This window comes from Quercus robur, chromosome 4 (genome assembly GCF_932294415.1).
Source record: "Quercus robur chromosome 4, dhQueRobu3.1, whole genome shotgun sequence".
Taxonomy (NCBI): Eukaryota; Viridiplantae; Streptophyta; class Magnoliopsida; order Fagales; family Fagaceae; genus Quercus; species Quercus robur.
Window position 1 is genome coordinate 5840794 of NC_065537.1, and position 13782 is coordinate 5854575.

The window sequence follows — 13782 nt, forward strand, 5'->3', positions numbered from 1 at the left end:
TATGGTCCCACTATTCTACTAAAAGACTCCCACTTATTTAAAATTACTGAGTTCGAAAAAAATTTTAAACAGAAATTGATTACTAACTCAGCAATTTAAACAAATGGGAGTATTTTAGTGGAATAGTGGACAAGTGACATTGTCTACCAGAGAACTGCATAATTTCTCCAAGTTCGGGGACTAGTAGTTAGTTTAATTGAATCAACAATGAGCACAAATATACTCCTTGGGGGCAAAAAAAATAAAGCATAATTGAAATTAAGAGGGGGACTCGTTAATGTTAGAAAATGCTAAAGTTATTACCAATTTTATTACTAAAAACTTATAAATTGATATTGCAATGAATTTTTTTTTTTTTTTTCAAGTTATGTCAATAACATAACAATCAGATTTTTGCATTACTTTTTTTTTTTCCTTTTTATGATTGATGACATATCAATTGATAAGCTTACATCCTTCCCAAGAATAAAAAGAAATAAATAAATGCTAAGCACATACGATTGATATTGGGATATTACAATTTTTATTACATGAGACTTATATATTGATATATCACAAATCATAAAAAGATAATTCAAACATTCATTTATTATGTTATTGAAATGACACAATTTACATATATTGCTAGATAGATTTAATATTTTCCTATATAAAATTTGTGTCATTCAATTAATGTTTGACTCAATCTATTATTTATGACTATGAGGCTTAAGGTAAATTGGAAGACCATTAACTGGAATGGGTGATACATAGAAAGACAACTTTTCATCTAGAATTGCTTTCTCCCACTTGAATCTTGTCACCACATTATGCATAAACACTAGTATTTCTAATCGAGCATACTCCCTCCCAGGACACATTCGAGGTCCTCCTCCAAATGGTACAAAAGTGTAAGGTTCAGGTCCATTCCCTTCAAATCTTGAAGGATTAAATTTCTCAGGATCTTGAAAGTATTTGGGATTTTTATGTGTCGAATATGGAGTCCAAAATGTCTGCAAATATATGGATTAACACTAAGAATCACCATTATAACATAGAGAATTGATGTATAATTTAGCTCATGTACTGATAACTTGGTAAGTGTCACATACCTTCCACCCTTTAGGAATAGTAAAATTTGTGTAAGTGAAGTCATTTACAACCTCTCTAAATGTTCCTTGAGTAGGTGGTGTTAGCCTCATAGACTCAAGTACCACATTCCAAGAGTACTTCATCTTTTTAATGTCGTCCCAATTCAACAAATCATTCGGGCCTTTGGATATTGCAATTTCCATTTGCTCTGTTTACAAATAAGGCCCACTTTTTCATTAGATTAATCATTCGAAATTTCATTTATAACTTATGTCACTTGTCTGAAGGCATATAGCATACCAAACAAAGTTTCTATTTCTTCTTAGGGAGCCGCAGTATGGTTTTGCATCTATAGTGTGTATGTAGATGTATTGATAATGCTAGACCATTTCATAATTTTATATCAGATATGTATTTTGATAAATAAACCATTAAATTATATATTTTTTTTTTCCTTATACCTTATATTTGTCCAAAATATCAAGATCATCATAGATCAATAACTGTCTTATTTTTAAAATGTTTAAATTTAAAGATTTTATATTTTCAAGTTTTCTACAAAACATGGGCTGTGGATTGAATAATAAATAACATCAGTTATTGATCAAATAGTATATAACATTTGATTAATATGTAATTTGACATGCATGTTAAGAAGTACAAAAATATTTAACTTAAAGGTGGAAATTTTCAAATTTTAATCCAACAGGAAGTTATTAAGCAGTGCTATATTAACAAAGATATACACCAAGTTTAGTTGAATATATACATATAGAAAATATGAAAATGAATTCTAAATTGAAATTCTTGTTGATCCCCAACCGCAATACAACATTATACTATCGAAATTTGTTAAATGGTAGAGACACTATTGATAAGGATTATTTTATACTAGGAAAGAAGTATAGCTTAATTGTAATTTAATTGAAAGAAGCCAGGGTTCAGGTGTTGAGAAGTACCTTTGAAGACCTCACTGTAAACATGAGGAAACTCTGCTAGATACTTCAACACAAATGTGATAGCTGAATTTGTGGTATCATGGCCAGCAATAAGTAAAGACATAATTCTACTAGCAATCATCATCTCATTAATAGCTTTTCCATTCTCATCTAATTCAAGGAGCGAGTGAGTCAAAAAGTCACGAGCAACCGTCCCATCATTCTCGGATAGCTCCTGCTTCCTCTGTTTGATGACTTCTAAAATCTCCTGGCGAACAACTTTGCCTGCTCTTATGGCACGGTTGAAGGTTGTGCCTGGTATATTTATAGGCACAGACAGTAAACCTTGTATGATAATGGCAAAGTGATCAGCAAATTTTGTCACATGGTTGTGATTTGTGACGCTTAAAAAAAACCTACAAGCCAACGCAAAGGCATATTTCATGGAGAGTGGAAAAACTTTGACTTCTCTGTAAGGAGACCACTCTGTCTCCAAGTGTTCCTTTGCCATGGAGTCCATGATGTGTACGAAATGTTGAAGAGCTTCGGGCTTGAGAAATTCAACCACGGCCCTCCTCATTTGAACAAAATCTTTTTGGGCTACATCTTCAACAAGTTCAGGAGAAGATACTATTTTTAGCATGGAGCGTGGCCACCAAGTGGAGAGATTTTTTTTATCGTTGTGGAACAGAGACTTGTTTGCTGAAGCACCACAAAACACAACCATGTTCTCACCAAACAGTGAGGTTTTGAAGAGATCCTGTGAATATTTTCTCATTCTGTCGTTAAAGAAGATCTCTTGGGCTCCTCTTCTTCTTGCCATGGCAAATTCCAATGTTTCTCCAATTACAGGCCATCCCATTTTACCGGGTGGCAACTTGGCATGATTGGATTTTTGTTTATATTTAAGGAATATGAGAGAGACCGAAATACAAAGGATTACAAGGTGAAGCAAGTTTGGGAAGAAATCCATACCAACTTCACCAATTACAGCAATGAGCAAGACGTGTAAAGGTGATGGACAAGCTCTAGAAAGTTTAGCTAGGATATATATAGGAAAAGAAGAGTGCTTGCATTTTCTAGAGAGTGAAACATTCTAGAGAGAGAGAGAGAGAGGTTGGTATCTCTAGACGTTTTCAACTGGGACACAAAGAGTTCAAATCCTCTCATTCCTAACTGTTAAACTATCAAAAAAAGAGAATTTAATTGGGCAGAAATAATAGCCACCTAGGCAGAGGCGGAGCTAGGGGAGGCTTTTCTCCTGGAGTAGGTGAAATACCTATAATTTTTTTTTTTTTTTGAGAAGGGAATACCTATAACTTAGATGACAATTTGCATATTAGCCCCCCTGAAATTTCAAATTTTGCATCTTAAAATTTACTAAAATTTAGATCATAAAGTTTTGTTTTTTGTTGAGAAAATCATAAAATTAATTTGGCTGCTCAAATTTTTAAGCAGTCCAGAAGACCAAGACACTGCTCTAGGACTACTTACGTACACCTATAGTACGATTGCAAACATTGGCAATGCATACTGCATAAACCAAGATTGCACCATTTTTGCTAAAAATGAAAAATACTTGGGATTACCCTCTTTGGTGGGGCGATCTAAGAGGAATGCCTTTAATGACCTCAAAGATAAGTTGGGGAATAAATTATCTAGCTGGAAAGAGAAGCTTCTTCGAGTGTAGGTAAAGAAATTCTGATTAAATCAGTGGCCCAAGCTATCCCAGCCTATACTATGAGTTGTTTTAAGCTCCCTGATGCTTTGTGTGATGAACTTGCTAGCATGGTGAGGCGATTTTGGTGGGGGTAGCAGGAAAACCAAAATAAATTGGCGTGGCTAAGTTGGGATAAGATGTGTGCTCCAAAAGAGGAAGGAGGTATGGGTTTTCGTGACTTGAAAGCTTTTAACATTGCTTTATTGGCCAAACAAGGATGGCGGCTTCAGACTTGTCCAAACTCATTATTTTGTCGAGTGTATAAAGCCAAGTATTTTCCACATGGAGATTTTTTGACTGCTTCGTTGGGGAGGCACCCATCCTACTCTTGGCGGAGTATTATGGAAGCCCAGAAGGTTGTTCAATTAGGATGTCGCTGGCAAATTGGTAATGGTAGTTTGGTTAGCTTGTGGAGAGATAAGTGGCTGCCTTCCCCGCCCTCACATAAACCTGCAACTGTTCCCCATTTTTTTCCTGATGATGCCTTAGTTTCTGCACTTATTTATACGGAGACAGCAACCTGGAAGTCTGATATAATCCATGAGGTGTTTCTTCCTTTTGATGCTGAAGCTATCCTATCTATTCCTCTTAGTCCATCATTGCCTGCAGATAGGCTGATTTGGGCTTATACTCCTGCTGGCCGGTTCACTGTGAGCAGTGCTTATCGTGTTGCTCGCCAAGCTAGGAATGATACAGAGCAGGGTGAGAGCTCGACGTCACAGCACATGGTGTCCTTTTGGAGGTGTATTTGGAAGTTACCTCTACCCAATAAAATTAAGAATTTTGCATGGCGTGCTTGTAGGAACATTTTGCCAACAAAGGCTAATTTGTTCTACCGGAAAGTAATCCAGGATGACATTTGTGATGAGTGTAGGGCAGCTGTGGAGTCTACAGCACATGTGCTTTGGCATTGTGATAAGGCTAAGGAGGTGTGGACAGCGGCGAATATCGATCTCGGTCCAGACGTGAGAGAGGTGCGTGAATTTATTGATCTGGTTTGGTATGCTAGGAATGTGAAGCAGTGGTCGGTCCAGGAGTTGGCTCGTCTATTTATTGTTGCCTGGGGTATTTGGTCCAATAGAAATGAAGTTCGAGTTGGTGGGGCTCACAAGACGGCTTCTAGTATTGCTGGCTGGACGTTGGAGTTTTTAGAAGAGTTTCAAGTGGCTAATCATCGTATCAAAGTGAAGAATCCAGAGGTTGAGGTTGGCTGGGTTCTTCCTCAGCATTCGTGGCTCAAAGTTAATGTTGACGGAGCGGTTTTTGAGAGACAACGTGCTGTGGGCATCAAAGTCGTTATTAGGGATCACTTTGGGCTGGTGTATGCTATGCTAAGCATGAAGATTCACGCCCCCTTGGGTCCTCTGGAAGTTGAAGCCAAGGCGATGGAGGAAGGATTGAGGTTCGCTTGGGAACGTGGTATCAGTTCCGCGATCTTTGAAGGTGACTCGTTGGCTGTTCATAACTCCCTCACAGGCTCTGTTACTCCTCCAACCAGTATCTACAATTTGATCTCAGGATCCTTGCTTCAAGCTGCTCGTTTCAGAGATTGCTTGTTTTCTGTTGTGCCACGATGTGGTAATAAGGTAGCGCATGGGTTAGCCCAACACGTTAAGTCCTTATTGGATCCTGTCAGTTGGTTAGGAACTTGTCCTCCTTTTGTGGAGCAGTTAGTAGCTTCTGATGTAATGTTTTCTTCTTCTTAATAAAATTGTCATAGTTCGCATAATAAAAAAAAAAAAAAAAAGAAAGATTGCACCATTAGTTTTCCCTCATAATGACATACCAAAAGGCAAAATGGCAAAATATAATATTTCCATGTGAGAGTGATTCGTTTATATAATTTTATATAATATTTTCCATGTGAGAGAGGTTCGTTTATATAATTTTATATAATATTTTCCATGTGAGAGAGGTTCCTTTATAATATTTTATATAAGATATTGACTTTTGACTAAGAATATAATATTTTCCATGTGAGAGAGGTTCATTTATATAATTTTATATAATATTTTCCATGTGAGAGAGGTTCATTTATATAATTTTATATAATATTTTCCATGTGAGAGAGGTTCGTTTATATAATTTTTTTAAGGGGAAGGATGTAACACCCCATAATTTTATTACTTATTTAATTATTTTACCTAAATTATTAGGAGGCCTACAATTAAATAGATTAAATTGATTTGATTTGGTCCTAAGATATAAAAAATAAGATAAATGCTATGGGATATGAAGCCCAAGTAAGTAGCATAAGTAAAAATTATGGGCCTTGATAACCCTAGCCTTTTTCCTTTTAAGTTACAAGTGTATCCTTTTTGTTTTCAGCCGCAACACACTAGTGAACTGTTTCTTTTGCTCTCTACTACTATTGCACAAGTAGTTTATGTATGGTTTGTCTTGCTCTAAATTTAAGAAGTTTGAATAGTCAATAACTAGCAATTGTCATGAACCTAAACTATCATTATACTAATAGAAAAGAGCTCCTATAATTGTATTATATTAGATAAAGAATGGTCAATATGTCAGGAAGCTTTGAATTTGTGCCTAATGGAGTAATAGGCTTGGACTTGTCAATTAAAGTAGACACCATGTGAAAGGGAAAAAGGGTTGCTTTGTGGTTTATTTATAATTGTTTATATTCTCACTCTTTTCACCACCATTGTCATTGTCCAAATAAGTGTCCAACAGTGTCCTTATGCTTTACAACATCAAGAGAGTTTTGGGTCATTGGGTGAATGAAGTATAATATGTGGTGCTACTATTTGACTAATAGATATAAATGTTGGGTTGATCAGATATGTATATATATCATGTGGCTTCCAATATTAGGTGAATACATATCATATTAGAGTGAATAGATTCCAGCGGCATCAAGAAGTAATACAAAGCCACTAGATTGATGAATTAAGGCCATCACGTGGCATCCAATATTAGGTTGAATATATATAATATTAAAGTGAATAGATATAAATAAAACATATGGCTGTTACATTCAGATTGATCATATATTCATTATTCGGCCATATTGAAGTTTCATGAATATCTATGATTACATTAATGGAAAAATCTGATTAGGCAGCAATATTTTTAAGTCCAGAAATCTTATCAATGCTAAAAGTGAATTGGATAGTTAGGTGAATAAATGGAGAATTTTGGATATATCAATATTGTCTAGGATAAAACCGTTTAAGTGTGAAAATAGATTTTTAAGTGGGAAATTTTGTATTGATGAACCTATTTTTTGGTGTTGCTAGGTTCTAATTCTACTGAATTGTTGTGATTCAAGGGAGGTTGATTTCTTTTATTTTTGCAACTAAGAGGTAAGTGGTGTTTACTAATTTTGGGGGTTTTCCCAAAATAGTGTTGATTATCAAACTATTCTCATATTAAGAAATATATTGATATTCTATATATATATATATATATATATAAATTGATATTTTATAAATGTTTGATGTGCACATTGACTGAAAAACTTGTGGGACAACCTAAATTTATTTAAACTTGTATGTGTGAATATATCTTTATATTTTTGAGAATTATGATTGGATTATTTTTATGAGCATCTTAAATGGATTATTTTTGTGAGCATCTTGAATATGTTTTGAAAACCTATAGCAAGTCGTGATTAAAAGCTCAGTATTGCATTTAGTCCTTAGCAAGGGACAATCATATTGTAGCTAGTCCTTAGCAAGGGACAGTCCCAGAAAATGGGACAGTGCACATTTGATAGCTCCTTAGTAAGGGAGTATACTATTGAGGATCCAAAAAGGAAGCTCCTTAGCAAGGGAGTGCACCTTTAGGTTCCAAAGGAACCATCCTTAAGAAAGGGGATGAAAAAGGAGATTCCAATCCCAAAAGGGGACAGCACAACCCTGTCAACGAGGCGTAAGCATTGACCATGAGAAAAGCCTAAGAAATTGTTTATATGATGATATTGATATATGTATTATGATGACTCACAATATAAAGATGTTTTCTTTTTATATATGAAATATTTGATGATGAAATATTCATGAGTTACAAGTTATGAAATTGTTGTAAGAATTATTTAATTGAAAGGTTTGTTCCTACACCCCAATGTCAGTGAATTCCACTTATTGAGTTATCTCACCCCTCCCCCTCCCCCCTTTTATTTCCCCTTACAGATACATTAGAGGAATTATTACAGTAGAGATTCTTGGAAGACAATAGTTACGAATTATTTTGTGGAACTGAGGATTTTATTATGATTTTTATGGCATTAAACTTTGTACTAGAGAATTATTTTGAGGATGTTTTGTCTTTGGTGGATTAGAGATCTAACATTTGTGATGAGATTTTAGATTGCTAGTTTCTTTCATTTAATACTTTTTTATGGATTATTCAGATTAAATAGACTTTTATTGCTTATGATTTTGGGGCGTCACAATTGTGGTATCAGAGCTTAGGATATGATTCTGTAGACACTTGAAAACTAGATTATGATCCTGTAAACACTTGAAACTAGGTTATGATCTTGATTTTTTTTGTCAAAGCATTTGGTATTTAGGTTATGTTTGATGAGATATTTTAAATAATTTTGGCAATGTTACTTCTTATGTTTAGTAATAATAATTGTTGTACCGTCTATATTCCTTGATTTCTTTGCTAACTAGGTATAACGCCACCTAAAAAGAAGAGAGTAGCTAATTCCAATAGTGAGGAACCTATTGTTAATTTGTGAAGGCCAACCAAAGCAAGGGTCAATACTGAGGCTGAAGTCACTTAAGACATAAGAAATAATGAACATCCTAGGGTGACATGCACTGATCCTTTGGATGAAGTTGCTGCTCGATTGTTGGACAGGTTGACCTATGTTGCTAGTAGAGGCAAAGGTAGAGTAGAGGCAAGGGCTGGTTGCTCTTTTGAGACTTTGATGAAGCAAAATCCCCTTTCCTTTGATGGGAAGCCAGATCCTATAGAAGCTGAGAACTGGTTCTTGCAAAAGGAGAAATTGTTAGAAGCTTTAGATTGCACTAACTCTCAGAAGGTGCAATTTGCAACTTTCAAGTTGATTGGGGAAGCTGAGCGTTGGTGGAGATCCACTAAGGCCATTTTGGAGGGAATGGACACTGAGAGAAACCCCATCAATTGGGAGAAATTTAAAGGGGTTTTCTATGATAACTACTTCCCTGAGGTGGTTCGAGAACGAAAAGAGAGGGAATTTGCTGATTTGGTGCAAGGAAGTATGACTGTTGAGCAATATGCAGCTAAATTCATTGAGTTATCTCGCTTTGGACCCCATTTAATCCTTACTAAGGTGAAGAAAGCAAGCAATTTTCAAAAGGGGTTGAATGAGAGACTTCGACACCATCTGATTGCATCAGGGGTTGATAATTATGTAGAGTCAGTTAAAAGAGCTACGAGACTGGAGGAAGATTTCAAGAACAATGTTAGGAAGGAGAACCCACCTAGAAACACTGGACAGACAAGCTTTCGACAAGGTAGTGCTCACGGTCATTGGAACAAGAAAGGATCTTTTGGGAGGTTTGGGAGTAATTCATCATCAAATAAGCTAGAAAATAAGAATCCACCCCAAAATGCTCAAGGTAGAAGTTAGAATGCTTGGCCTACATGTGGAAGGTTTCATGGAGATAAGTCGTATTTCTTTGAAGGAAAGGCTTGTTATAATTGTGGGAAGACAAACACTTAGCTAGAAGCTGTACATCTCCTTAACAAAACTCAATGGCACAACCTGGAAAGAATGATCAGAGGAGGAAAGCACAAGGGAGAGTGTTTGTATTCACACCACAAGATGTTCAAGCTTCGGATACTGTGGTTATAGGTATCCTCCCATTATTTTCAAACTTTGCTAAAACTCTATTTGATTCTGGATCTACACACTCTTTCGTCTCCTCTGGATATGCTAGGTTATGTGATAAGAAACCTGGACTTATGGGTTATGACTTGTCTGTGGCCACACCTATGGGTGATTATTTAGTGTGTAATTCTATGCTTAAGTCTTGTTTCATCCAAATTGAGGATAGGGAAATGTTAGCAAACTTGATTTTGATAGACATGTATGACTATGATGTAATTTTGGGGATGGATTGGTTGGTAGCTTATCATGCTAGTGTAGATTGTTTTAGAAAAGAGATGGTGTTTCGACCTTTAGGAGAACCCAAATTTCAGTTTAAGGACTCTAGTATGCATGCTTTACCTAGGGTGATATTTGCCCTTCGAGCTCAACGTCTATTACGAAAAGGATGTCAAGGGTACCTAGCTCATGTGGTGGACACTAGGAAAGAGGTATTAAAATTGGATGATATCCCCGTTGTGAGGGAGTTTCCTGATGTCTTTCCTGAAGACCTACCAAGGATACCTATAGATAGAGAGATTGAATTCTCCATTGATTTGATCCCTGGAACTTATCCTATATCAAAAGCACCATATTGGATGGCACCCACTAAACTTAAGGAACTCAAGGAATAGTTACAAGAACTCCTTGACAAGGGGTTCATCAGACCAAGTGCATCTCCTTGGGGTGCACCAGTATTTGTGAGAAAAAAGGGTAGAACTATAAGGTTCTGTATTGACTACCATGAGTTAAACCAAGTTGCTGTGAGAAACAAATACCCTCTTCCTCATATTGATGACCTATTTGATCAATTGCAAGGGGCACAAGTCTTCTCTAAGATTGACCTTCGTTTTAGGTATCACCAGTTGAAAATCAAGAGTGAAGACATACCCAAGACAGCTTTTAGGACTAGGTATGGGCACTATGAATTCTTGGTAATGCCATTTGGTTTGACCAATGCTCCTACTGCATTTATGGACTTGATGAATAGAGTATTTCATGAGTACTTAGACCGCTTTGTTATTGTCTTTATTGACAAAATTCTAACCTTCTCCAAAAGCATGGAAGAACATGAAGAGCACTTGAGAATTGTTTTTCAAATTTTGAGGGAGAAGAAGCTATATGCAAAGTTTAAGAAGTGTGAATTTTGGCTTGATCGAGTGGTGTTCCTAGGGCATGTGATATCTGAGGCAGGGATTTTTATAAACCCTATTAAGGTTGAAGCTGTGGTTGATTAGGCAAGACCAACGAATGTGAGTGAGATTAGAAGCTTTTTGGGCCTTGCTGGCTATTATAGGAGGTTTGTGGAGGGATTTTCCTATATTGCAGCCCCTTTGACTCAACTAACTCGTAAGAATGCCAAGTTTATGTGGACAGAAGAATGTGAGAAGATTTTTCAAGAACTTAAGCAATGGTTGGTCACTGCACCAATACTAACCATCCCTAGCAACTTGGGAGGCTTTGTCATTTATAGTGATGCTTCAAGAAAAGGTTTGGGTTGTGTATTGATGCAACATGGTAAAGTCATAGCTTATGCAACATAGATTATTTATTGTCTTTCTCAATTTTTCTTAGTTTTTAAACGGCAAAAATTTAGGTTTACAACAAAAACCTACACTTTGAAATTGTGACAAAGTCAAGAAATGGAGCAAGGAAAAAAAAAATAAAAGTGGAGGCTTTAGGGTTATAATACATTATATACAAGGATATTAGGGCATTCACAATAAAGAAGTTAAAATAACTAAAAAGCTAGTTTAGCACCAACACACTAAAAATACCTTCAAAATCAAAGTTGTCATACTTATAAATTTTTAACTCTTAGCTATAGTAAGCTGCCAAAGATAGCAGCTCACTGTAGGTAAGAGTTTTTTTTTTTTTTTTTTTTTTTTAATTATGGTACGATACATTGTTGTCCTTCTTTTTTCTCTTTTTAGTTTTTTGTACATAGTGCTTATTGTGTAGGATATATTATTTTATTGTGTTTTTTATCTTATTTTAATGTGTTGTATACTAAAATAGAACCTTTGATATTGGATGTATTGTAAAATGAGTTGTTAAAATAAATAAAGTGATTTTTTAAGGTGATAAAAGCTATATTTTTTAGATGTTTTGCTATGAATGCTCTTAATTGTGTGTGTATGTGTTTTTCTCTCTTTTTTCCCCAATAAAATGTGGGATGGATTGCTATGAGAAAAGGAAAATTTTGGCATAGAATGGGAGATGAACTCAAAAAGTGCCCTAAATACTGAATATTGGTGAAAATTGGGATAGAGTTAGCTAGAAAAAAGAAAGGACAAAATCTTTATCTTTAATTGTGGTAGGTCTCATTCCAATATTTCATTATTTTATTTTACTTTGACTTATGAAGGGAGGGGAACCGGTTTGATAAGGTAGTGTTGGGGTTTGAATGTTTTCTTTTGAGTGTGTGAAAATTTTTTGGGTTTGTGAATGAGAATTTTTTGGGTTTGGATGCCAGGAAAATACATGGAGAAAAAAAAAAAAAAAAAAAAAAAAAAAAAAAAAAAGGAAGACAAAGAAAACGGAAGAAAATAAGGATTAATTTGCTAAGAATATGAGTCAATCTTTTAGGGAAGAACACAAAGAACATGATGTTGTTCTTCCAAAAATGAAGAACACGTTCTTCATGTTCTTCCAAAAAAAAGGAAAAAAATTAATTTAACTAATTTCCTTTCTTTTTTAAAAAAATAATTAGGTTAGAAATTTTTATATTATTTTTATCTGAAGTGGCTTTTAAAAAAAATTAAATTGTTGACGTGGCATTTTTAAAAATGCAATTTTTTTAAAAAATTATTTTAATGAACACGTCAGCATTTACTGTTAGACCGTTTGCCATGTGGGATATTTCTATTAAATGAGTAACGGTAAAGAACAAAACGGAACGCGTTTTTCAAAATAAGGACTAAAAGCAATAAAAATAAAATCTAGGGACTAAAATGGGAATGGCCTGAAAATGTAGGGAGGAAAATGTGATTTTCGCCTAAATAATACACATGTTTGAGACACGTGCCCTATTTTGAAAAGTTCTTATCTCTAATGTGACACTTGAGAAAGTCTTAAAATTATGAACCTAACAAAATAAGGAGCTCTTATCTTTTAAATTTTAATTAGTTATTATCTCTAATGTGGCATTTGAGGATAACAAGTCATTCATTGTAGCATTGAGTTGTAAAGGGAGAGCAATTTGAATTTGGAGAAAGTGAAACTAACAACGATTGTTTAGGCTATTAATTTTGAAATTGAGATATGTGTAAGATATATCATCTTAGAGGGAGATTTAGCATATGTTATTGACAAGTTTAAATCTAAGGAGAGAGATAATTCATGACTAGGAGCACTGGAGATAACAATATTAAGAAAAAGAATTATGCATAGTCATAAAGATAATTTTATATAAAATAAATACAGTTTTTAATTTTTAATAAAATATTTTAAAGTAAATTGATACAGCACCCATGCATCGCACGGGACATCAGCTAGTTGTTATCAAAGACTCAGTCCAGGAGCGAGGACTGAGTCTCAGTCAGTTCCTAACTACAACGTATCAAGGAAACGAGCCACAAACTAACTGTTGTGTCATTTAAAACTGATGATGAAGAAATTCTTGACATCGTGTTAAAGGGGCTTCCTAAAGAATATCTTCCATTCTACTGATGATGAGAATCAGAAATGAGCTTATCAATTTTGACGATCTTCATATAGTACTTCTAGTCAACTAAGAATATTGTGGAAGATAAGCAAGACAAGAATATCATGGCAATGAATGTAACTTCTACAAACAAATATGATCAGGGATACTTCTCACAGTTACCCCTGCAAACAAGTCATTTAATATAGGAAGAGGAAGATTTAACAATAACAGAGGCTGAAGCCATAAAAAAAAACAACGAAAGGTTTAAGGCGTTTTGCATATTAGATGCTTATGGATGCCCAATGGCGAGATGTGATAGGCAAGAATCACGCTCAAGCACACAGCCTAACTCTTGAAGTATGGTATGGCAGCTTATGGTTCTGAACAAACTTAGAGATTTCATTGCTTGACTGCAATGGAAAAACAGAAATGAGATTTTAGATGGGGGTGGTTGAAGCATAGTGGTGGAGTTGTGTCATGTGCAGTGGATTATGTCCAAACATATCAAGAGGCTACCTCTTCATCAACCACAACTCTCGCAGGTGTAACACCGCAATGGAATGCTTCTACTGAGATTTGGTGT

General features: G+C 35.1%; 1 protein-coding gene across 2 annotated transcripts in view; it reads right to left on the minus strand.

The window, feature by feature from the left end:
• Positions 1-564: 564 nt before the first annotated feature.
• The window catches only part of LOC126720433 (beta-amyrin 28-monooxygenase-like), a 46510-nt gene continuing 33292 nt past the window's right edge, over positions 565-13782 (minus strand). The window contains exons 1-3 of one of the 2 annotated variants that reach the window (XM_050422936.1): positions 2031-3133; positions 1092-1279; positions 565-992 (exon numbers count right to left, since the gene is read on the minus strand). In XM_050422936.1, the coding sequence (XP_050278893.1) occupies positions 690-992; positions 1092-1279; positions 2031-2982 (1443 nt within the window). In that variant the 5' untranslated portion in view covers positions 2983-3133 and the 3' untranslated portion in view covers positions 565-689. Of the gene's footprint in view, positions 993-1091; positions 1280-2030; positions 3134-13782 lie in introns of those variants that run through there. The other variant, XM_050422939.1, reaches the window with a different exon arrangement.